Source organism: Bos indicus, chromosome 3 (genome assembly GCF_029378745.1).
Source record: "Bos indicus isolate NIAB-ARS_2022 breed Sahiwal x Tharparkar chromosome 3, NIAB-ARS_B.indTharparkar_mat_pri_1.0, whole genome shotgun sequence".
In the NCBI taxonomy this organism is placed as follows: Eukaryota; Metazoa; Chordata; class Mammalia; order Artiodactyla; family Bovidae; genus Bos; species Bos indicus.
Genome location: NC_091762.1, coordinates 8,870,862 through 8,895,162, shown reverse-complemented (window position 1 = coordinate 8,895,162; position 24,301 = coordinate 8,870,862). Strand labels below are relative to the sequence as shown.

At 42.7% G+C, this 24,301-nt stretch overlaps 2 protein-coding genes across 10 annotated transcripts in view; one reads left to right on the top strand and one right to left on the bottom strand.

Moving 5' to 3' along the window:
• The window catches only part of LY9 (lymphocyte antigen 9), a 30,828-nt gene extending 10,083 nt beyond the window's left edge, over window positions 1–20,745 (top strand). For 2 of the 8 annotated variants that reach the window (XM_070783415.1, XM_070783390.1), the window contains 8 exons: window positions 5,137–5,412; window positions 5,916–6,254; window positions 7,425–7,685; window positions 8,898–9,005; window positions 9,977–10,030; window positions 13,620–13,942; window positions 14,316–14,387; window positions 16,926–20,745. In XM_070783415.1, the coding sequence (XP_070639516.1) occupies window positions 5,137–5,412; window positions 5,916–6,254; window positions 7,425–7,685; window positions 8,898–9,005; window positions 9,977–10,030; window positions 13,620–13,942; window positions 14,316–14,387; window positions 16,926–16,994 (1,502 nt within the window). In that variant the 3' untranslated portion in view covers window positions 16,995–20,745. The remainder of the gene's footprint in view (window positions 1–5,136; window positions 5,413–5,915; window positions 6,255–7,424; window positions 7,686–8,897; window positions 9,006–9,976; window positions 10,031–13,619; window positions 13,943–14,315; window positions 14,388–16,925) is intronic. The other 6 variants (XM_070783402.1, XM_019987697.2, XM_019987707.2 and 3 more) reach the window with 6 other exon arrangements.
• Window positions 20,746–21,628: 883 nt separating this feature from the next.
• CD244 (CD244 molecule) overlaps window positions 21,629–24,301 on the bottom strand; it is a 38,132-nt gene continuing 35,459 nt past the window's right edge. For both annotated transcript variants that reach the window (XM_019987677.2, XM_019987687.2), the window contains 2 exons: window positions 24,189–24,245; window positions 21,629–22,894 (listed from right to left, as the gene is read on the bottom strand). In XM_019987677.2, coding sequence (XP_019843236.2) covers window positions 22,814–22,894; window positions 24,189–24,245 — 138 coding nt within the window. In that variant the 3' untranslated portion in view covers window positions 21,629–22,813. The remainder of the gene's footprint in view (window positions 22,895–24,188; window positions 24,246–24,301) is intronic.

Sequence of the window (24,301 nt, the reverse complement as noted above, 5' to 3'; positions counted from 1 at the left end):
CAATTATAGACCTGTGAAACCAGACAAGTTACCTGCTTTCATGTTGGCACAGGGACATGATAGACATTTACATTCCAAAAGGGAGAAATTGGAAAGAAGAAAGGGGTCACAGGTCCCAAGCAAGTCTAACCCTATTAAGGCAAATTCCATTAGATTTTTAAAAATTTTATTGGGGTATAGTTGATTTACAATGTAGTGTTTGTTTCAGATGTACAGCATAGTAAATCTGTTGCACATGTATGTATATCCACTCTTCTTAGATTATTTTCCCATATAGGCCTTTACAGAATATTGAGTAGAGTCCCTGTGCTATACAGTAGGTCCCTATTCGTTAATCTATTTTATATGTAATACTGTGTATATGTCAATACCAATCTCCTAATTTATCCTTCACCCTCTCTGGTAACCAGAAGTTTATTTTTTACATCTGTAACTCTATTTCTGTTTTACAGATAAGTTCATTGTTAAGATTCCATGTATAAGCAATATCATATGATGTCTTTCTCTGTTTGACTTATTTCACTCAGTATGACAATCTCTAGGCCCATTCATGTTGCTATAAATGGAATTATTTCTTTCTTTTTTTTATGACTGAGTACCACATCTTTTTAAGGTTCAAGAACCACCCCCACCAACACTCCCCGGGCCTACATCCTTTAGGCCCATGATGCCAGTGGCAGACCCATTAACCTCTGAACTTCCCATGGGGTCATTCTCCTCTTTTCCTCAAGGATAAAGGATGATATCAGCTAGATATCTCTACTGGCTCATTCTTGAAAACCCCCCAAATCTGATAGCCTTCCTTCATTTAGCGCCATCTCTGTCTGTTTAGTCCAAGCTGGCAGAATTTCTACTTGGATAGTTAATTGGATCCATGAATCACACCATTGTCTATCCATACTCTCAGTGTTTTCTCCAGACACAAATTCTCATTTTTTTTTTTGCAAAATAGCTAGGCTGAGACTTTTCCAAATCTTCAAATTCTGGTTTCTCTTGCTTAACAATTCCTTCCTCAATTTATCTTTCCTTTCTGACATTTTACTATTAGCAAAAGGAGAAAACAGGCTTCTGGGGTAGTTCAGTTGGTAAAGAATACACCTGCAATGCAGGAGACCTGGGTTCAATCCCTGGGTTGGGAAGATCCCCTGGAGGAGGGCATGGCAACCCACTCCAGTATTCTTGCCTGAAGAATTCCACAAACAGAGGAGCCTAGCAGCCTATGGTCCATGGTGTCGCAAAGAATCGGGCTCAACTGAGCGACTAAGCACAGCACAAAAGGAGAAAACAAGTAGTGCCCTCAGCGCTTTGCTTGGAGATCTCCTTAACTGAACAATAAGTTCATCACTTAAATGTTCAAAAGTAGAACACAATTTGTCTAAGTTCTTTGCTGCTTTATAGTAAGTATCACTTTTCCTCCAATAACATGTTCTTCATTTTCAACTAATACCTTACCGGGAATACCGTTAATGTTTATATTTCTACCATTGTTATGTTGATTATAATATATGTCTATCTCTCAGATAATAGAGGCTTTCTCTACAGCTGTCTTCTTTCCTTTTAAGCTCTTACCAGAATCACCTAACCCTAACATCCCTATTTTTATGAACAGTCTCTTGAAGACAGTCTAGGCTTTTTCTCACATGCATTTTAAAACTCTTCCAGCTTCTATCCATTAATCAATCCCAAAGTCACCTCAACATTTTTGGGAATTTGTCATATAGCACCCCAGGTCTGGTGCAAAAGTCTGTATTGGTTTGCTAGGGCTGTCATAACAAAACAGCACAGACCGAGTGACTTAAACAAGAAAGATTTATTTTTTTTCACAAGTCAGAAGGTTGGTTAAGATGTCAGCAGGTTTGGTTTCTTCTGAGGCCTCTTTCCTTGGCTTGCATACAGCCACCTTCTTTCCCTATGTCCTCAGATGGTTGTCTCTGGCTGTATTGTCTTTATCTCAGTCTCCTTTTTAGTTTTTTTTAATTTTAATTAATTTATTTATTTAATTGGAGGCTAATTACTTTACAATATTGTAGTGGTTTTTGCCAAACATCGACATGAATCAGCCACAGGCCCATATGTGTTCCCCATCCAGAACCCCCCTCCCACCTCTATCCCCATCCCATCCCTCTGGGTCATCCCAGTGCACCAGCCCTGAGCACCGTCTCATGCATTGAACCTGGACCAGTGGTCCACTTCACATATGATAATATACACGTTTCAACGCTACCCTCTCAAATCATCCCACCCTCACCTTCTCCCACAGAGTCCAAAAGACTGTTCTTTACATCTGTGTCTCTTTTGCTGTCTCACATATAGGGTCATCATTACCATCTTTCTAAATTCCATATATACGCTTTAGTATACTGTATTGGTGTTTTTCTTTCTGACTTACTTCACTCTGTATAATAGGCTCCAGTTTCATCCACCTCATTTGAACTGATTCAAATGCACTCTTTTAATGGCTGAGTAATATTCCATTGTGTATATATACCACAGCTTTCTTATCCATTCTTCTGCCAATGGACATCTAGGTTGCTTCCATGTCCTGGCTATTGTAAACAGTCCTGTGATGAACATTGGGGTACACGGGTCTCTTTCAATTCTGGTTTCCTTGGTGTGTGTGCCCAGCAGTGGGGTTGCTGGGTCGTATGGCAGTTCTATTTCCAGTTTTTTAAGGAATATCCACACTGTTCTCCATAGTGGCTGTACTAGTTTGTATTCCCACCAACAGTGTAAGAGGGTTCCTTTTTCTCTGCATCCTCTCCAGCATTTATTGTTTTGTAGACTTTTGATAGCAGCCATTCTGACTGGCGTGAGATGGTACTTCATTGTGGTTTAGATTTGCAATTCTCTGATAATGAGTGTTGTTGAGCATCTTTTCATGTGTTTGTTAGCCATTTGTATGTCTTCTTTGGAGAAATGTCTGTTTAGTTCTTTGGCCCATTTCTGTATGTCTTCTTTGAAGAAATGTCTGTTTAGTTCTTTGGCCCATTTTTTGACTGGATCATTTTTTTTCTTGAATTGAGCTGCAGGAGCTGCTTGTACATTTTGAGATTAATTCTTTGTCACTTTGTTTGCTATCATTTTATCCCATTCTGAAGGCTGTCTTTAAATCTTGCTTATAGTTTCCTTCGTTGTGCAAAAGCTTTTAAGTTTAATTAGGTCCCATTTGTTTATTTTTGCTTTTATTTCCATTCTGGGAGGTGGGTCATAGAAGATCCTGCTGTGATTTATGTCAGAGAATGTTTTGCTTATGTTTTCCTCTAGGAGTTTTATAGTTTCTGGTCTTATATTTAGATCTTTAATCCATTTTTACTTTATTTTTGTGTATGGTATTAGAAAGTGTTCTAGTTTCATTCTTTTACAAGCAGTTGACCAGTTTTCCCAGCACCACTTGTTAAAGAGTTTGTCTTTTCCCCATTGTATATTCTTGCCTCCTTTGTCAAAGATAAGGTGTCCATAGGTGCGTGCATTTATCTCTGGGCTTTCTATTTTGTTCCATTGTCTATAATTCTGTCTTTGTGCCAGAACCATACTGTCTTGATGACTGTGGCTTTGTAGTAGAGCCCTAAGTCAAGCAGGCTGATTCCTCCAGTTCCATTCTTCTTTCTCAAGATTGCTTTGGCTATTCAAGGTTTTTTGTATTTCCATACAAATTGTGAAATTATTTGCTCTAGTTTTCTGAAAAATACCATTGGTAGCTTGATAGGGATTTCATTAAATCTATAGATTGCTTTGGGTAGTATACTCATTTTCACTATATGTATTCTTCTGGTCCATGAACATGGTATATTTCTCCATCTATTTGTGTCCTCTTTGATTTCTTTCATCAGTGTTTTATAGTTTTCTATATATATATGTCTTTTGTTTCTTTAGGTAGATATATTCCTAAGTGTTTTATTCTTTTCATTGCGATGGTGAATGGAATTGTTTCCTTAATTTCTCTTTCTATTTTCTCATTGTTAGTGTATAGGAAGGCAAGGGATTTCTGTGTGTTAATTTTATATCCTGCAACTTTTTTTTTAAGGACATCAGTTATGTTGGACTAGGGACCATTCTAATGACTTGATTTTAAATTAATTATCTTTGTTTCCAAATACAGTTCTATATTCAATCACAGTCCAAGGTACTGGGGGTTAAGACTTCAACATATGCATTTGGAGGGGGCACAAAATTAAGCCTATGGCTTAATTTTTCTATCATATCATTTGACCTTTTTTACTGATTTGTAGGGAGCTCTGTGTATATTAAGGAAGTTGAATTCTATGCAGTTAAGAGAAACAGAAAGAACCAACTTAATATATACTAATATACAACAATTTCCAAAATATATTATTAAAAATTTTTAAAGCTTCAGGACTATATGTATAATATGCTATCATACATGTATCTATAACTAGAATATCTCTGAAAAGATCAACAAGAAATTCATAGCATTAATTCCCTCCAGGAACAATAATTCGTAAGGAGAAAAATTAGGTGGCTAGGGGCAAGAGAGCTTGTTTCTTTGTGTGTGTGTGTATACCTTTTGTATCTTTGCAATTTCAATTTTATATATTGCCTATTCCAAAAAAAAAAGAAAGTGAACTTACACACACACATGCACACACACACACACTGTGAACAGAGGAGGTGGCACAAAAGGGAAGGAGAGGACCAGGAAAAAAGTTCGAAACCAAAATGGGTTCCAAATTTAGACCAAAAGCAAGGGCAACTCAAATTATAGACGCAGAGCTTCCAACTCCCTAGAGTCTGAAGCTAGCTCAATTCATTCATTTATTAATATTTACCAGATTCATGAGTGCCTTTCATGGGTCAGGCAGGTGCTGGATGTTCAGGTATGGATTCTGGCTCTGTCTTTGAGGAATTCACAGACTGGTGGGGGAGAGAGAGTATTCAGACTATCATCATGTTGAGTCACAGTGATAACCCCTGTAGAGGGTACTAGGTAAGCACAGAGGAAAGGCACTCAACCTTTGTGGGAAACTAAGTAAAAAAGAAAGAAAAACTTCCCACAGGAACAGACAGTGCTGGCCTCTCCCTTCCTCCCTCTGCTGCTCTACCATCCCCATCTTTTCTCTTTAGCCCTTTCCTGCTGGGGAAGCAGTCAGAGTATTTTCATTGCCATTGTCCTTGCAGAACAGCTGCAGGAGCCCCAAGTCACCATACAGTCTGTGAACGTGTCTGAGAACGCCTCCTGTACCATCACCCTGGTATGCTCTGTGGAGGGGGCAGGGGGAGATATCCAGTACAAATGGACTTCGAGGGATCCTCATGCTTCTGAATCCTGGGGGCACCCTACTCTCACCATCTCCTGGTTGCCCTGTGATGCAGACCTACCATACAGCTGCACAGCCAAGAACCCGGTCAGCCAGAGCAGCTCCCACCCTGTCCATGTCTCGAAGTTCTGTACAGGTAACTGGCTCCACTAAGGCCCAGAAATAGTCTAAGCAGCTATAGAGTCTAAACCCCAGGATTCTGGCAGGACACAGATGAAGTAGCAAGGTAAGAGAACAGACTTGCAGATTCCTTTTTCTCTACCCTCAAGAGGCTAAGAGAGACTGACAGGGGACTTAGGCACTCCCAGGGCACTGTGAAACCCTAAGAGTCTGCAGAGAGAGGGAAAGAAAGTATAGATGCAGAAATCTAGATTGCTCTTTGCTGGGGTAGGGGTGTCTCCTAGGTGTCCTCAAAAGGGCAGAGAGGCAGGAGAGGCCTGGGTATGCCCTGGGCAGAGCCAGGTGCTTACTTGTGCATGACAAGTGGCCATGTGAAAGCAGCAGGGATGCCTCATCAGAAAAGTGGGGGAAGGGATCCTGGGCAGGAGGGTCTCTGGGACTTAAGTCCCTTCAGGCAGGCTGAGGGTCAAAGGGTCAGGACCAGTGGCTGAATTTGCAATATCTCATCTCTGACTACAGATCTAGGAGCCTCCCGAGGAGGACCAATGGGGAAGACGGTTCTGGGGGTCCTGGGGGAGTCCATCACCCTGTCCCTGGCACTCCTGGACAGTCAGCACATAGACAATGTTGTCTGGATATTTAACACGTCTATTATCAGCAAAGAGTGGAGAGAAGAAGCAACAGCCAATCAGCTCATTGAGTTCAAGGATCCAGATCAGAACACAGTGTGGGTCTCGAGCCAAGACTACTCTCTAAAGATTGTCCAGCTGAAGATGGAGCACGCTGGCCTCTACCAAGCTTACTTGTGCTCAAATGCCAGAGTTGCCAGTGTGAAGCACATCAATCTGCGCATTTACCGTGAGTTTCTGAGTTGAACACCCATCATTAGATTCCTTTCCTGAAAGATTTCTCTCTTTGCTTCCTATCCCACCTCCCTCCTCCTACAAAATGCCTCAGACCACTAGGACGACTACTCAGTTCACACCAGTCAGTTCACGGGAGGACAATACAACCAGCAGATAGGCAAAATCTCCCTGCTCGGAGCCCTCTTCTTCTAGGCTATATGGTATATATAGCCTAGAAGAGAGTTCCAGTTAACCCTCAACCAAGCAACTTTCAGTACTTGCCCTGTCCTTCATTGATGGTGGGACCAGGAACTCTCCAACCTGTATTTTTATAGAACATTGCAATTTTGTATAAAGGCAAAGCTGGCTGGGATAAAATCATAGAAGACTGTGGAGAAAGTCTTCCTGTGAGCTCCAAGAGCTTGGAAGGGTACTCACCTTCCCTAAGTGTGAGGGACAGAACTCACAGTCTCCCTCCTCCACCTTGGGCTTCACTGGAGCTTGGCTGGACAGTTTGTGTAATCTGTATTTGCCAGCTCCTTCACCTGTACCATTCAGACATGGTCAACCTATTTCATGCGTGGGCATCTTGGTGTCTCAGTACTTGGGAAAGGAGTCACAATCCATGATGCTGTTAAAATACGTAAGTCAGCTAGTTCACATCTATTGTTGCCTACTGTGACTCAAATATCAAAGAAGCAGGAAGAAAACCTAGTAAAAGGAATAAGAAACTGGGAACAAAGGGTGCCAGCCATATGTTGCTTTTAAAATTGCTAGTATTTATTAAGTACTTACTCTGTGACAGTGCTCTGCTCTCCTTTCTGTATTCCTTATCTTGTGTAAGTAAACAAATTCGATGATGGGACCTCAGAATGTAAGCCTTGGAGGGTCTCAGGGCAGGTGGAAGCATTGTGCTTATCTGCGCTGATTGGTTTGCTTGTTCTTTGCGGTATACCATATAGAATGATGCGGTATGTTTTTTCACCTTTCATTAACTCCTCTATTTCACATATCTGAGCATCAAGTGATAAGCTGAGATTTCATAGCAACCAAAGGAAAGGCCAGGTGAACCTTCCCAGCCCTAAGGCAGTGTCAACACATAACTTCATGAATATATTTTGAATGGTCCCTTCCCAGTAGGCAGGCCTGACTCCACATCTGGTCTGCCTTTCTCCTCACACAGAGAGGCTGAAGAAGCCAAATGTCATGAGGAGCCTCAGGCTCACAAAGGACGGCATCTGCAAGGTCAGCCTGACATGCTCAGTGGAGGACAGTGGACACAATGTGTGGACCCCTCTGCCTAAAGGAGCTGTCATTTCCCAAGGGGGCGCTCACCTCAGCATGTCCTGGAGAAGTGGAGAAAAACACCCCAACTTCACCTGCACAGCCAGCAACCCTGTCAGCAACAGCTCCCAGCAGTTTCTTTCTAGGGACCTCTGTCCAGGTTGCTCCCCATCTTTGTTCAGCCAAACCTCAGAGGGGTCCTTGGACCCAAGAGTTTTCCTTCCGAGTGGTTCTTTATGAAGTGCAGCAAGCAGAGTGAGAGTCTTTAAAGCAGCACATGCCAATAGAAATATAACAAAAGTCACATAGTGAGTGAAGTGAAGTCGCTCAGTCGTGTCTGACTCCTAGCAACCCCATGGACTGCAGCCCACCAGGCTCCTCCATCCATGGGATTTTCCAGGCAAGAGTACTGGAATGGGGTGCCATTGCCTTCTCTATATAAAAGTCACATAGGTAATTTAAATTTTTAAGTCATATGGAAAAGGCAAAAGCAAAGGTAAAATTAATTTTAATCACATATATTATTTTACCCAACATATCCAAAATATCATCCTTCAACATGTAATCAATACAAAGAATTATTCATAACATAATTTGCATTTCAGTTTGTATGAAGCCTTTGAAATCCAGGATGTACTTTACCCTTATGGCACATCTCAATGAAGATGCTAAATTCTCATAGGAAGTACTTGATCTGGATTCAGATTTCATAAAATTTGCCATTGAAAAAATATATTTATATCCAACTTGTTCCAAATATACTTAACAGTTTTTCAATTAGGAATTGAGTAACTGTTTTTAAATTTAAATTTTAATTAATTTAAATTAAATAGTTTAATTCTTCAGTCATACTAACCAAGATCACACAGCAAAAGCAGAATTGAGATTCAACATTCTGTGCTCTGCTCTTCCCTAAGGAGAAGCAGAAGGGGGAAAAAAGGAAATTTACCCAGGGTGTGAAAATGCTGAGTCAGGCTGTGACTGGCAAATGGGGTTAGAGCTCTGATCAATAGTAATCTGGACTCACTACCTAGAACTCTTCTTATGCTGTTTTTAGAGAAGGGCAGTGGTGTGATGGATAAGGGTGTTTTAGAGTCTGGCAGCCCACATTCAAGTCCCAGCTCAGGTTCTCTGTGATGCTGGGCAAGATAAACCTCTCCATCAGGGGCGGCGCCTGCCTTACTGCTATAATTTCTTGCTTAGAGGATGACTGCTCAATACACAGTTGTAGAATGAATGAATGAAAAGGAATATTTTCTGCAATAGTGTGGGATTTTAAGAGACAGGTAGGATGGCCATTCTGTTCTGTCCACAGTTTGCCCTAATTCTCTTGTTATTACTTATACTAATATCCCCCAATTCCTCTTCACAGGACCTGAGAGAAGCACAGAGTTTTGGATCGGGCTCTCCCTGGTGGTTCTTTTCATCCTTCTGAGCCTTGGGATCTCTGGCTGGTGCTTTTGGAAGCAACAAAGACAATGTGAGTTTCTGAGCTCAGTGACATCTGCCAGCACTAGGCCATTTCCTTGGGACCTTTGGAGACGTCCTTGTCCTCTTGTAATCCCCTTCTCTCTCAAGACCTCATTTCTTCTCAGAGCGATCAGGGAGGGGTGTCAGTGGGGGCTCTTTAGTTGCAAATAATTGAAACCCAACTCAAACTAGCTTAGACAAAAAAGGGTGAGGAGAAGCACAAGGGGAGTGAGTTGTTATATGAGGGCTTATATGGTCAGTCTTTGGGGAAGGAAGAGAAGAGCTGGCCTAGAGACAAACATCACCGGAGACTCCAAAGTCACTAGAGCGCTCCATCTTTCATCCCTATTTTTCCCTTTGAGCCAGCTTAGCTCTCTTTCTTCAGCCAACTGAAGGGCAGGGTGGGTAAAATGTACCAAAACAGAGCAGCTAGTAGCTCCAGACTCACATGTACTAGTAGTTCAGACACCAGGACGGGGAGAAAGATGTTTCCCCACCAACTCAAATTTGAAGAACCTTAGAAACCTGATTGGCTCCACTGAAGTCATGTGACAATTGCTTGGACTAATCACTGTGGGCAATAAGATGAACTTTTGTGATTGGCAGCTCTTTCTGGAATATTGAAGGGAGATGGAGTAGTTTCCAGGAAGAATAGATTGGTTAGAACACAGGGTCCCTGGAAGAATTACTGTGAGTCAGCAAACCAAACTGATAAGTGGCTACCACAGAGGGATTATAGCTCTCCCTTCCAGAGAGATGGCAGGAGGCTGCAGAGCAGTCTCCTCAGCTGAAAATGACCCTAGACTCTGGCCATCCCTTCCTGTGGGCTTGTACTCACATCAGGGTTCACCTTCCTCCCAAAAGCCTTTTCCCTGTCTACATCTTCAGAAATCTCTCTCCCTCTCCTCTGACTCTCACAAAATCAGAGACTCTCTCCTCTCACAGCCCTGTTGACACTCCTTCTCTAACTTGGTTTCCCAGGGTCAGCCCCAGCTTTCAGTTCCAGTCAAGCTGAGACCTCAGTTGACACACCAGGTAATATGTCACCAATGACACAGACTGGGGCCTCAGGCCACATGGAAGCTCCAGAGCATGGCTACTTAGAGTGTGATCTGCATGTGTGACCAGCAACATGAGTGTCCCCAGGAGCTCGTTAGAAATGCAAATCTTGGGCATCACCCCATAACACTGAACATGAATCTGTATTTTAACAAGATCTGTAGGTGAATCACAAAACTGTTCAAGTTTGAGAAGCAACGTGCTAAAGGAAGGTGATTTGGGGAACAAAAGACACAAGGAGGCTGGACTCCTGAAAGATGGTAAACAGAGCTAAGGAAAGTTGTCTGTCCTCTGGCATCTCTAGGATTCCTCAGGCATTGACTGTCATTACTGCAGTGTGCCCCATGATGAGGATGAAGTTATTGGCTCCACTCCAAGAATGGAGAAACAAAGACCAGATGCAATAGTAAATCTGTGACAGAAGCAAAATTAACACTTCATTGAAATTAAAATTCATAAGACTTTCTAGTTACCTATTACCCAAGAGTATTACTGAGGCAGTGGTTTTTTGGTTTTTGAAAAAGCTAAGGAATGCTTTCTTCAAACAAAATATTAGGCAACATCCCAAAAGTACAATGCATGTAAAAGTGGAGCTGTTCTGCTAAGCTTTGGGATGGAGAGCTGAGATGCCTGTACCCTACTCTCCCACCCTGGAATCTCAGTGTTCTAAATTGCCACCTTGAACTCTGGAGTTCTGGAGTTCTAAGGAATCCCCAAACCCTGGCCACTCAGTCAAACCCTTCTTTTAAAAAAAATCTTGGTCTCCGCTAGCCTGAAGTCTCCTTCCTTGGCATCCTGGGCACAAGAGGAAGAGTGAAAAAGTACTAGGGACACCACTGCCATCCATGGCCCTCCTGCCTCCCCCAGCACCTCTCCTCAGTGCCCAAGTCCTGTTTCTTTCATTCCTCCGTTATCGCTTCAGCTGCCTTTTCTCTAAAGACTCTGCCACTGCCTGAGTTCATGCTGTCACCAATTTTTTGTTTTATTGAATAGGTTCTTTTTTTTTAATTGAAAAGTCAAATATTCACATGGTATAAATTAAAAATAATCCCCTCCTCCACAGAGTCCAAAAGACTGTTCTAAACATCAGTGTCTCTTTTGCTGTCTCCATATATGAAACAAGTCGCCAGTCTAGGTTCGATGCACGATACTGGATGCTTGGGGCTAGTGCACTGGGACGACCCAGAGGGATGGTACAGGGAGGGAGGAGGGTTCAGGATGGGGAACACGTGTATACCTGTGGCAGATTCATGTTGCTTTAAGGCAAAACCAATACAATATTGTAAAGTTAAAAAATAAAATTAAAAAAAAATATATAAATAATCCCCTCCTTCTAAATCCCAATGCCCGGGTATTTCCCTGAAAAGACCCCTTTGGTAAGATATATGTATGTTTACATCCTTTGAGAGCATTTTCATGCATTTACAAGCTGTATATTTTTCCTTTGATCGCATATGCGAGAGTAATCTATCACATTTTTCTGAGTCTGCTTTTTTAACTTAATTGTAAATTAAGACTGACTCTCATTTATTCCATTCTACAGATACACCTTAACAAGTCTTTATTAACAGACATTCCCATTCCTTGTAACTTCTTCTCTAAAATATTATGATAGTTTCCTAACTAGCCATTCACTCTTCAGATTTTCTCCTTTTTAGCCCTTCTGATCTCACTTTGCAAAGCCCATTTATAACTGTTCTATAACCATCAATGGCTCCTTGTGGTCTTTGTCTGTTATTCAAAAGACAAGGTAACCTAGTGGTCATGTGTGTAAATTCTTTAATATTTATTTATGTATTTATTTTTGGCTGCGTTAGGTCTTAGTTGCAGATGCTGGATCTTCGTCATGGCACACAGGCTTCTCTCTAGCTGTGGTGCAGGCTCCAGAGCATGTGGGCTCTGCAGTTTGTGGTATGCAGGCTCTCTAGTTGTGGAGCATGGGTTCAGGAGTTGTGGTGCACAGGCTTAGTTGCCCTGTGACCTGTGGGATCTTAGTTTCTCAGCCAGGGATCCAACCTGCATCCCCCAGTTGGAAGACAGATTCTTAACCACTGGACCACCAGGGAATTCCCAGGTGTATAAGATCTGAGGTCAGATAATGCTGTGTTTCAATCTTAGCTCTCCTCCTTTTTAGTGATCTTGGGCATTTCAGTCTCTAAACCTTAGTTTCCTTACTTTGCAAAATGAGGGCAGCAACCTCTCAGCATTGCTGTGAGGACTGCAAGGGACAACAGGGAGTCCACAGTATGCACTCACTAGGAGATAACTCTGTGTGTCGGGGTAGGGAGGCTCAGACATGTCTGACTCTTTGAGACCCCATGGACGCAGAAGCTGGGGCTTCCTCTGTCCATGGGATTCTCCAGGCAAGAATACTGGAGTGGCTTGCCATTTCCTTCTCCAGGGGATCTTCCTGACCCAGGGATCGAACCTGCATGTCTTGTGTCTCCTGGACTGGCAGACACGTTCTTTACCACTAGCACTACCTGGCTTCCCAGGTAGATAAGTACTATTATCACTCAATATTGGGCCAGGTCACCTTTAGTCTACTTTTTTCCTATGTAAAACTCCTAGGGGGAAGTATTGAGTAGCAGGTAAGAACATCAGGGACCAGACTACCTGCATTCAAATCCTGGCCCTCCCACTTAAACTTGGGCAAATATTCAACCTTAATGTGCTCCGTTTCTTAACCTGTGAAACATAAATAAGGATAGTTATTATCTATGCTTAATGAGGTTTTATGCAGGTTGAATGAATTTGTTCATGAAAAGCATTGTTTTTAGAACACTGCCTGACACACAGTTGGCACCTAAAAAGTGTAAGCCATTATTATTCTACATGTAGATCAAATGGATCGATTGATATGCCCTAAAGGCAGTAGAGGTCCACCCAGTTGTTTAAAGCAGCCACCCATTCTGATTGTCCTATGCCCAAACCAGGTGGTTGCTAAATATTTTAAATATCATCCTTTCCCAAAAGAGAGGGTGCCTCAAGTTTCATATCTGCCTTTAATTATGCTGTTCTTTCCACCAAGAATCCACTTTCACTCATCGAAGTCCCAGTGTGAAGGCCCACCTTAATTCCGTCCTTTCATAAGCTCTTCTCTGCTCCTGAACTGGAGACTATGTCCACTCACACACTTTTCTCCTAGTTTTCCTATGACACTGTCAGAGCTGGCCTGACATAATTTGATTTATGTATGTATCTGACTCCCAGCTAGACAGTGTACTCCTTCAACACCAGGTCTAATTCACCTGTATGTTTGCCCAGAATACCTAGTTAACTTTATTCAACACGGCCAGTTTTGCTCACTGAGAGATGCTAAGTCCATCACATGTCACACTCGATGAATGCTTATCAAATGAATGAATAAGTGAGTGCTTGAAAGAAAGGCGGAAGGGGGAGGGGAATGGAGCCCCATGAGGGAAGACAGGAAAACATCTTTCTTCTCCTCCAGTTCTCTAGGCCTCATCTGGGGTAGGAGTCAGAGCAGCTTGAATCCTTACACAAAGCAAGAGAGAGGAGGGTACTGGTACATCCTTTACCAGCCCTGAACAATGTGTTCCAGAGCCCACTGCTGGCCACACACTATACTCCATGCTTTCCCAAGGGTATGAGAAGCTGGACACTTTCCCTAAGACTGCCAGGCACGCCTCCGACAGCAGCTCTGACAGCAATGGAACGACTGAGGAGGATGAGGAGAGGACAGGGATGCACCAGCCCGTCAATGGAAGAGACCAGGTGTGTGACTCAGTCACTCGGGAGGACGCCGGACTTGACTCGGACTCTGAGGGCCAACCAGAGTACGATCAAGTCACTCCAGATAACATGGCACCAGCACTTGCGGTTGAAGGGGAAACAGTGTACACTCAAGTGTTCCTTCACTTGCCGGTGAGCTCTTTTCATCAGTACACCTTCCCTTGCCCTTCCCTTCGAGGACCATCCAATATCCTGGAAGGCTAATCCCTCCAAACTGGGGGACAGACACAGTGATGCGTGGGTAGAGAATTGTGATTCTATCCATGTTTACCAACCTCAGGGGCCCTCAAAGCAAAGGAACCCATCCCTCAGCTCCCAATCTTCTGCCATAAATAAGGGAGGTGCTGGGAAAACAGAGGTGCTGTCTCCACTGCACTAAGGCAGTGCCACCCTCTGTGTGAAATCAGAACCTGGAGAGGTGTTCCTTCACCTCAAGGACTGAGGGCAAATCTCTGGAAAACTCTTTTTGGGTGATTATGGACAGTCTGGTGTTGATCTGTTACAGGGAAAGACTCCAGTTCCTCAGAAAAAAGAGAATTCAGCCACAGTCTACTGCTCTATACAGAAACCTCAGAAGGTGAGAACAATTTTCTCTGCATCCTGAGGTCCATAAAGTGAAAGCCAGACCATTTTATCCGAAAGCAGAGGAACTTAAGCTCCACCCACTGTGCACTCCCTGACACACTCCTTGGTCCATAGAGATATTGAAACAATTATTCCTGATTTACATCTGTGCAGCCAAAAGCTGAACATTTCTAATTAATTTAATAATATATCGCTTGGTCTTAACGCTGACGAGAAAGAGAGTCTGTAAACACAAACACTACATTGTCCATATATGTTTCTAAATCTCTCTCTCATCCACCAAAATGGAAACTTTCCAAAACAATTGGAATATAACCAACAGTATAATGTCAAGATTTTTTGGAAAATGTGCTATTAATTACAGCACATTGGTCTCATTATAGTGTTAAAAGATCCCTTAAGCATAGAAATGGAGAAGGAAACGGCAACCCACTCCAGCATTCTTGTCTGGAGAATCCCATGGACAGAGGAGCCTGGTGGGCTACTGTCCTTGGGGTCGCACAGAGTCAGACACGACTGAGTGACTGAGCACTAACCATAGAAATTCCCGTTAATAATAAGTTCATATAAACTTTTATAGTTTATAAAACATTGACAAACATAGTCTCATCTGATCCTTATAATACCTCTGTAAGTGTGCTATCATGCAAATTTTATAGCCAGAGAAGCTGAAATTGAAGATACTAAGTTTGCCTAAGTACACAGAGCTAGTGGTTAGGAAACCAGAGTTTTTAATTAACCCTGAAAACTCTTAAACAATTAACTCTGATCTGAATCTGGCTGTCTGCTCCACTTTCATTTTCCTGAAAATATTGGGCCCATTCATACTTTAGCTTTCAAGTCTCCCCCAGAATTCCCTCCTTGTAAAATGTTCAAATAAGATTTTTTTTTAGCTCTCAAAGTTTTTCAGTTATGCTCCTTCTCTATAGTTGATGAATCAAACAGTAGATATTTATTGAATACCTTTTGTTTGCCCAGAACTGGGCTGAGTGCTCTGGGGATTCAGATATGTTTAAGGCACTAACCTTGACTTTTAAGACTTGTTATATTATCTATCTTTGATCTAGGAGAGTTGGAGTGATTTAGTAACTTGGATGGGGAGAGAAAATACTCTTCATGACTACATATTATGTAAGCAGTTTCCAAGGGTTTTTCATATATTGGAAATGGTAGATAGGAACGACTTCAGAGGTAGACAGGAAAGACTTCATGGAAAAAATAGTTTGGACTAGACCTTAAAAGACTGATAGAATCTGCTTGGTAAACACTTGTGCAACTATATAGTTTGATTCAACCATCTTCTGCCTCATGTCCTGATTTCTAGAACATGGCCTAATGCTTAACCAGCTAAGAACTTTATCTTTGGCCTTGAAGCCAAATCTGTATTATTCACTACATTCCCAAAGCTGCTTGGGACTGGCCCTTCGTGTTTCGGTCAATTCTAGTCAATCTCAAAGCCATGGACATCAATCCCTGCTCCGAGTTTCAGACAGGTCATGAGACCTCCTTTGTCTGATCAGTCCTGAATGACTCCTACACCACTCTAGGAGCTTAAGATCCCTAAAACCACCCTCACCCACAATATAAGTGAAAAATCAATGCATTTCCTGAGCCAGCCTCCAGATAGAACTTATCCTTTACCTTCAGAATTTTAAGGAATCCTAGTTCTGGGTTTCCTAAAGCCACTATTTCCCACTTGATCAGGAAATCCTCAAGTATTCCTTAATTATTATTTTCTGACACTTGTATCTGCATGATATCTCAAAGAAGGTTGTGCTATTCCCAAGCTATTGCTGGTACCTAACCTCCTCTCTGGGCTTCCCAGGTGGCTCAGTGATAAAGAATTCACCTACAATGCAGGAGACTCAGGTATGATCCCTTGATTGGGACGATTCCCTGGAGGAGGAAATGGCAACCCACTCCAATATTCTTGCCTGGAAAATCCCATGAACAAAGGGGCCAGGCGGGCTACAGCCAATGGGGTGGCAAAAGAATGGACACGACTTAGCGACTAAAGAACAACAGACCTTCCTTCTGCATCAGCTTATGTCTCATCTGCTCTTTTGAGCCTTTCCTGAACACTCATAAACAGGGGATTCCCAGAACCCTTGGAACATGAAGGTCTGATGGTTTGGACTATTACTATGGAACTCAACCTCTAAAACTTGAATCATCTTTATATAAATGTTTCTCTCGCTAGGGTGAAGACTGGGATCCCAAACTATAGCTTCTTGAGAGCAAGGCCTTTTATTTATTTATGAACCCCTTCAACTTGTTGCACAAAACTGTCCTAAATCTCCCTTCCAGAGAGCGTGGCACATAGCGCTTACCATTAGGAGACTTTCCATAAATGCTTATCATCAGCTTGAATGATTGCTCCATCCTTAGGCCAATCCATATGACCTTACTTCACAGGATGGACCAATCACAGCCTGGCCTCACCTTCCTCTCTCCTGCCAGCACAAGGCTGAGAAAACTGGTACCTTCTAGGCTTTATTAACCATATCCTTGTGTGTCTTTTGGCTCACAGGTTGTGCCACCATCGCAACAGAATGACCTTAAGTCTCCTGAAATACCTACCTATGAAAATGTCCCCTGAAAAGAAAAGCAGCTACCTCCCTCAGTGAGGTTGGAGAGGCTGCTAGACCTAATAAGGCCCAGGCCCCTGAAGACAGAAGAACTTCAGAATTTCCTTCATTGTCTCAGATATGCCTGGATTTGGGCCTCCTCTTTTTCTCACACCTCGTGACTTCCCAAATCCATTAACAGATCAGACAGCCTCTGGGCTCCGTTTGTCTCCTTCTATGCTCATACTGTACAACCTCTCAGCTCAGATGCATGCCTGAAGATTCTGCCAAGGCTTGTCATATCATCGAAGGGGACCAGGATCTTCATGTGGTCCTATAAACAGCTGCTAAAATAAATCCAACAGATAGTCTCACTTATGAACACATAGATCTAGGTGAAATCATGACCACTGTAGTATTTTTCAAATAAAAGACTAGAAATAACCTAAGTGTGCATTTAGTAGGAATCTGATTAAATGCATGAAAGTGTACCCATGCAATGGCAAAGCCTGCCACTTTTTTAAAGAAGGAAAGTAGAGATTAATATGCGCCAATATAGAAGGAGACGTAATAAGATAAGTCATTTGATGGACAGAACAAAGTCCTGGTGTATCATATGTCACCAGTTGAATAAAAAAGAAATAGATAGCTGTATGTTTACAAAAAGAAAAATTCTGAAAGGAAATACAAAAAAATTATCAGTGGCTGCCTCTGGGAGGAAGCTGGGTTGGTTTGAGGATTTTTTTACTGCATATATTTTGTACGGCTGGATTTTTTAAACCATTTGTGTGTATTACTCTTTTTAACAGTATTCTTAGGTTAATCCTTTGTGGCTCAGCTGGTAAAGAATCTGCCTGCAAAGCAGGAGACCTGGGTTCGATCCCTGGGTTGGGGAGATTGTATGGAGAAGGGGAAGGCTACCCACTCCAGTATTCTGGTCTGGAGAAGTCCATGGGGTCGCAAAGAGTCGGACACGACTGAGCGACTTTCACTTTCACATTACTCTTTTTATATATTTTTAAGCACTTAAAGGTGATGGAATTCCAGTTGAGCTATTTCAAATCCTAAAAATGAGCTGTGAAAGTGCTGTATTCAATGCGTCAGCAAATTCAGAAAACTCAGCAGTGGCCACAAGGCTGGAAACAGTCAGTTTTCATTCCAATCCCAAAGAAAGACAATGCCAAAGAATGCTCAAACTACCGCACAATTGCACTCATCTCACATGCTAGTAAAGTAGTGCTCAAAATTCTCCAAACCAGGCTTCAGCAAATGTGAACTATGAACTTCCAGATATTCAAGCTGGTTTTAGAAAAGGCAGAGGAACCAGAGATCAAATTACCAACATCCATTGGATCATCAAAAAAGCAAGAGAGTTCCAGAAAAACATCTATTTCTGCTTTATTGACTATGCCAAAACCCTTGACTGTGTGGATCACAATAAACTGTGGAAAATTCTGAAAGAGATGGGAATACCAGACCACTTCACCTGCCTCTTGAGAAACCTGTATACAGGTCAGGAAGCAACAGTTAGAACTGGACATGGAACAACAGGCTGGTTCCAAATAGGAAAAGGAGTACGTCAAGTCTGTATATTGTCACTCTGCTTATTTAGCTTATATGCAGAGTACATCATGAGAAACACTGGGCTGGAGGAAGCACAAGCTGGAATCAAGATTGCCAGGAGAAATAGCAATAACTTCAGATATGCAGATGACACCACCCTTATGGCAGAAAGTGAAGAAGAACTAAAAAGCCTCTTGATGAAAGTGAAAGAGGAGAGTGAAAAAGTTGGCTTAAAGCTCAACATTCAGAAAACGAAGATCATGGCATCTGGTCCCATCTCTTCATGGCAAATAGATGGGGAAACAGTGGCTGACTTTATTTTTCTGGGCTCCAAAATCACTGCAGATGGTAACAGCAGCCATGAAATTAAAAGATGCTTACTCCTTGGAAGGAAAGTTATGACCAACCTAAACAGCATATTAAAAAGCAGAGACATTACTTTGCCAACAAAGATCCGTCTAGTCAAGGCTATGGTTTTTCCAGTGGTCATGTATGGATGTGAGAGTTGGACCATAAAGAAAGCTGAGCACAGAAAAATTGATGCTTTTGAACTGTGGTGTTGGAGAAGAGTCTTAAGAGTCCCTTGGACTGTGGGGAGATCCAACCAGTCCATCATGGTTGGAGATCAATCATCAGTTGGACTGATGATCAGTCCAACATCAGTCCTAGGTGTTCATTGGAAGGACTGATGTTGAAGCTGAAACTCCAATACTTTGGCCACCTGATGTGGAGAGCTGACTCATTGGAAAAGACCCTGAAGCTGGGAAAGATTGAGGGCAGGAGGAGAAGGGGACAACAGAGGATGAGATGGTTGGATGGCATCACTGACACAATGGACATGGGTTTGGGTGGACTCTGGGTGTTGGTGATGGACAGGGAGGCCTGGCGTGTTGCGGTTCATGGGGTCACAAAGAGTCGGACACGACTGAGCGACTGAACTGAACTGAAGCGCTTAAAATGCCCCTTCTGTATAAGATTCCCGTATTTACCCCAAAGGAATTTTCCTCCTTTTTTTCATGTCCAGATGTATACGAGCCATATCTCTCTTCTCCCCCAAATAGTCGCCTCCATCCCGTCTCCCTGCCTATAAGTTACACCGCTCTTGACTTACATTCATGATACTCTTGTGTGCACTTGTGTTACATGTGTTTTGCGGCCCATTTGTGTTTTTTAATACTGTGCTTCCACTGTCATCTGCCCCAGCACACAGTCTGTGGAATCAGAATGTCCTCTGTGGCCTGCCGTGGGTACTCCCGGGGAGCCAGGCAGTGCTTCATACACAGCAGGAGCTTAATTACTGCTTTGTTTATTGGCTGGCCATTGCATGGATACTTATTTATTTGTTTTTTTATTTGGCTGCATTGAGTCTTAGTTGTGGCATGTGGGATCTTTTGTTGTGGTGCATGGGCTTCATTTCCAGCAGCATGTGGGATCTTAGTTCCTGGACCGGGGTTGAATCTGGGTATTCTGCATTGCAAGATGGGTTCTTAACTACTGGACAGTCAGGGAAGTCCTGAATTCCAGTATTTTAAATGGAAATTTTGACTATACTTCACTTTTGCTTTCCACATGCATTTTGCAGCTTCACTCCCTGAGTATGAGTTGACCCCACTATAGAAGACCATGGCCATGTGGCCCCTTTCATAAAATAAAGAACAAAAACCTGGCAACTCAGAGGTCTGTAAAGCCTCTGATGACCATTGGTAAGTAAATGCTGGTGTCAAGTGCCTCAGACATCAAATATACTGAAAAGTGTCCTGGGTTCATTTTCAACTTGAATAATTCAATAAGTTTCCATTTGTTTCAATAAGTTGAAATAAGTCTCAATTTGAATAATTCAACCCCCTCAAACATGAAGCTTTCTTGCTTCCAACTCAAAACCCATGTCAGCCCAGCACCATACACAGAAAAGAACATAAATCCAACTCCACTAAGCACTGAGGAGTAGTAACTGATGTTTTCATTCTGTTTTTGTTAATGAGGGTACAGAAGAGGTGGAGGGTGCAGTTACAAATACATTCAGATTTCCTACCACTTCTGTGGCTATCGCTCATCTTTAAAGTTCTGTAGTCACTCCAAACTCCTTCCCTTTCTGCTCCAACTTTTCCCTCTTCCTCCTCAGGCACCCATCCTGCCCCCAGTCTTCTTTCTCCCACGCATCTCATGACGTTTGTAGATCAGTGATAACTAATGTAGATCAATGAAGCTTTTCTTGGTTTTTGTTTTTTGTTTTTGTTTTTTTTGCAACAACCCTGCTTCCACACTGGGCACAATAAGGGGGGAGAAGGGGGAAGGAGGATTTTCCTCTCCTTCAGGCACAGGCTGGGCTCCTCCATTGCTGGTTGTTGTTTAGTTGCTCAGTCGTGTCTTTTTTGCCCACCAGGCTCCTCTGTCCATGGGTTTCCCAGGCAAGAATATTGGAATGGGTTGCCATTTCCTTCTCCGATAATTATCTTTTTAAGACATTATCACAGAGTTCAACAAAGACATATAAGATGATAATGATAATCATTATTATACTTCAGAATAGAGCATCCCAGAAGTCCCTGGACCCATAGGATCTCATGTGCTCCTTAAATAAATCTGCCCAATTCAATATCTGTGCAACTCAGGACATGTAAAAGGCCAGCAGTAGGCAATGGTTAGTATCTCTGCTGTTCATCTGAATTGCTGTGACCCCTATAATTTGCTACTCCTTCTTCTCACGAAACTCCTGACTCAGCTGCTCAGCTGCCCACAGTTGCCTTGGATCCTCTTCCCATCCTTTTGCATATATCCTCCAATTTGTACCCCAACACTTTCTCCCAGATGTGATCTATCAACTAGTCTCCAGGAAGAAGCTAGCTTGACCAATCACACACCCACAGGGGAGAAGGATCTGAGGGGCATGAGCAAGTGGCTATCCCCCAAAACTAAGTGGCCCCTGGGATCTGGGATTCCTAGAATCTGCTGTTCCAGTGTGAACAGGGCTAGGAGACAACTGACAGCTCCCTAGGAGTCCAGACTCCTCTCCAGCAGGAGTCAAACAGCGTGTGTTTATTGATGGCCCACAATTGATGGCCTCTCCTTTGGCTGGGAGAGGGAAAGTACAGAGTAGGGCAGAGACCCATTTACATTTTATTTCCTAAATTTCAGAGAAGAAATTTAAACTGCCTTTAAGTAATAGCACAGTTCTATATTAAATTCATACCTTAAACACAGACTGGGGCAATTGAAGAATCAGGCTCTGTGCAATGTTACCCGTTGGGGTCTCTGACCAGGCCCTCTTCCAGTTCCCCCTTTCCTGGGCTCAACCAGACTTTCAGCCTGCTCCCCACAGTCTTGTGGAAGGGTCTGGCTTGAAGGCTCAGGGGAGCCCAGCAAGGTGCTTGGTTCCTAAGTGCTCAGCTGCCTGAGCCCTCCCTCCAGTGTTTGCCATGGGGCGCATCAGGACTCAGAGTTTAAATGATACTGTTTCTAATAGTGAGGAATGTGTAAAGAAGCCAAAATAGATGTCTAATAATGTGTTTTTGTAAATCAAACATCATTCTGTAGGCAAAGCTGTTTCCACTGCCCGATTATTAGGATGGCATGGACTCTGGGTGATTTTTCCACTCAGCGGTGGGCTTGATCTGCATCATCTACTCTTGCTCCTGCCCACACCCCTTTGTGACCAGATGGCTAGAGGTAAAGTTTAATATGTAGTAGGGAAGTTTTTCCTCTGTATTTATATAGCCCAGGCCTGGCCTCCTTGGAGAACTTGCCAGTATACCTTCACAGAGAGACCTCTTTTTTCTCCTCTGAGCCCCCACTATCTTTCCTTCCTCTTTGGAAGATGGATCTGGGCAAAGAAAGGGTCTAGAAATGTGGTCATCATTGATTAGGGAGGAGTGAAGATGAGTCACCAGGGGAAAACCAGGCAAACAGAATCTTAATGTGATAGTAATAGCATCACATATTTACACAGCACTTGAAGATGACCAGCACTTGGACATGCTGTGTTGTCTTTTGGAAACTACCCAACATCTCTATCTGTTCTTGTCTTGTCTGTAAGTTGAGATATTATTTAACAGCCTTGTTCTTAAAGCAGCTGTTAGAAATCACTTTCAAATAAATAAATTTATATTTTACAAAAATAAAAGTAATGTTAAAAAAAAAGAAATCATTTTCAAACAAATATAGACCACGCACAAACTCATATCATCTCCAGACAAGGAACCACTCTGCAGAGAATCATGAAGCATCATCCATTGTGCTGATTCCCAAAGCAGAAGTTGGGCTGTAAGAGGGGTGAGAACAGCCATGGCAACTAGGAATATATGCAGAAGTTCTCCAGCTCCCTGCGACTCAGTCGAGCAGGGTTCTCAGCTTTGGAAGGTCTTTTTCCAACCTGCAGAAGAAAAGAAGAACTTCAGACTGTCCCACTAAGAGATCCTTATAACAGCCCTGTGGGCTATAAATTATTATCCGCATTCCTCATTCATAACAAAAGGAAGCTCAGCTAGGTAAGGGAAATAACTCAAGGTCAACAACTAGTAAGAAGTAAGAGGCTTGAATCCAGTTCTTCTGGCTCCGTTTCTAGTGCTTTTTAAGGACACCATACTTCTTCATGACCCACTTTGCCTTGGCCCACACAGTGCCCTCTACACACCTTGACTGTCCAGCTGACTTAAATGTGGGGCCGCAGCCCAATGCCAGAAATTCCAGCAGGCACCCATCCACACTCTCCCTTGTGACCCGTGGCAACATCTTTATCAGGCCACAGGTGGAAGCTCAAGTGTTATATGAGGCTGATGAGCAGGGTGCTCTCCATGCCTTAAATTCTCTGGGTATAAATAGGAAATGTAATTATACTACCTTGTAGCATTCTGTGAAGATTAGATGAGATAGTGCACGTGAAGTCACTGGCAGGCTACCACTCATATATATACACAATAAACCTCCAATAAACATTGAGTGCCTACTTTCCATTCCCTAAAAGGCTTGATGAGAATCAATCCAGCTGCCAGGCTCAATGGTCACCATTGTGCAGTGTCCATCCCAGCAGCAGCTGAAGATTATATGTGTCCTGGAGTGATGCCCGATTACTTGCTAACTTGGGGAAATCATTAAGATTCACTTATCCTCCCTTCTGTGCTCCCCACTTCCCAACACACACATATCCATGGAAGAGAGAGAGAGATCCAATGTGTGGCCCACAGCTGGGAAACCAGTCTGGGGACATCCCTAGTTTAAAACCCGGTCTTGGGGACTTCCCTGGTGGTCCAGTGGCTCAGACTCCACACTCCCGATGCAGCAGGCTGGAGTTTGAATCTTGGTCAGGGAACTAGATCCCGCATGCCACAACTAAGAGTTCATATGCTGCAACTAAAGATATCACATGCAGCAGCAAAGATTGAAGATCCTACATGCCATAAATAAGACCTGGAGCAGCCAAATAAATAAATGAATATTGGGGAAAGATCTCCCCAAAAGGAATCAAATCCCCAAAATATGATAAGATCTCGGGTTAGACCATAGCTCTTCTTGAACCTCTGCTTCCTCATCTCTAAAATGAAGATTCACATTAGAAGATCCCTGAAATCCCTCCAACTCTGAGATGCTATGGATGACTTTTCTCACGTGTGATTTCAGGGCTATGCTGTAAGCACTAAACCCATTCAGAAAGAATTCCAGAATCTTACCTCTTCGTAGATAGTTTTATCGAAGGATGGGCTTTGTTTTGTCTTCTTGGATCCAGTCTGGAATTTCAGAGGGGAAAGAATGCTTAACTTCAAGTTAAGAAGTGTCTTACTTT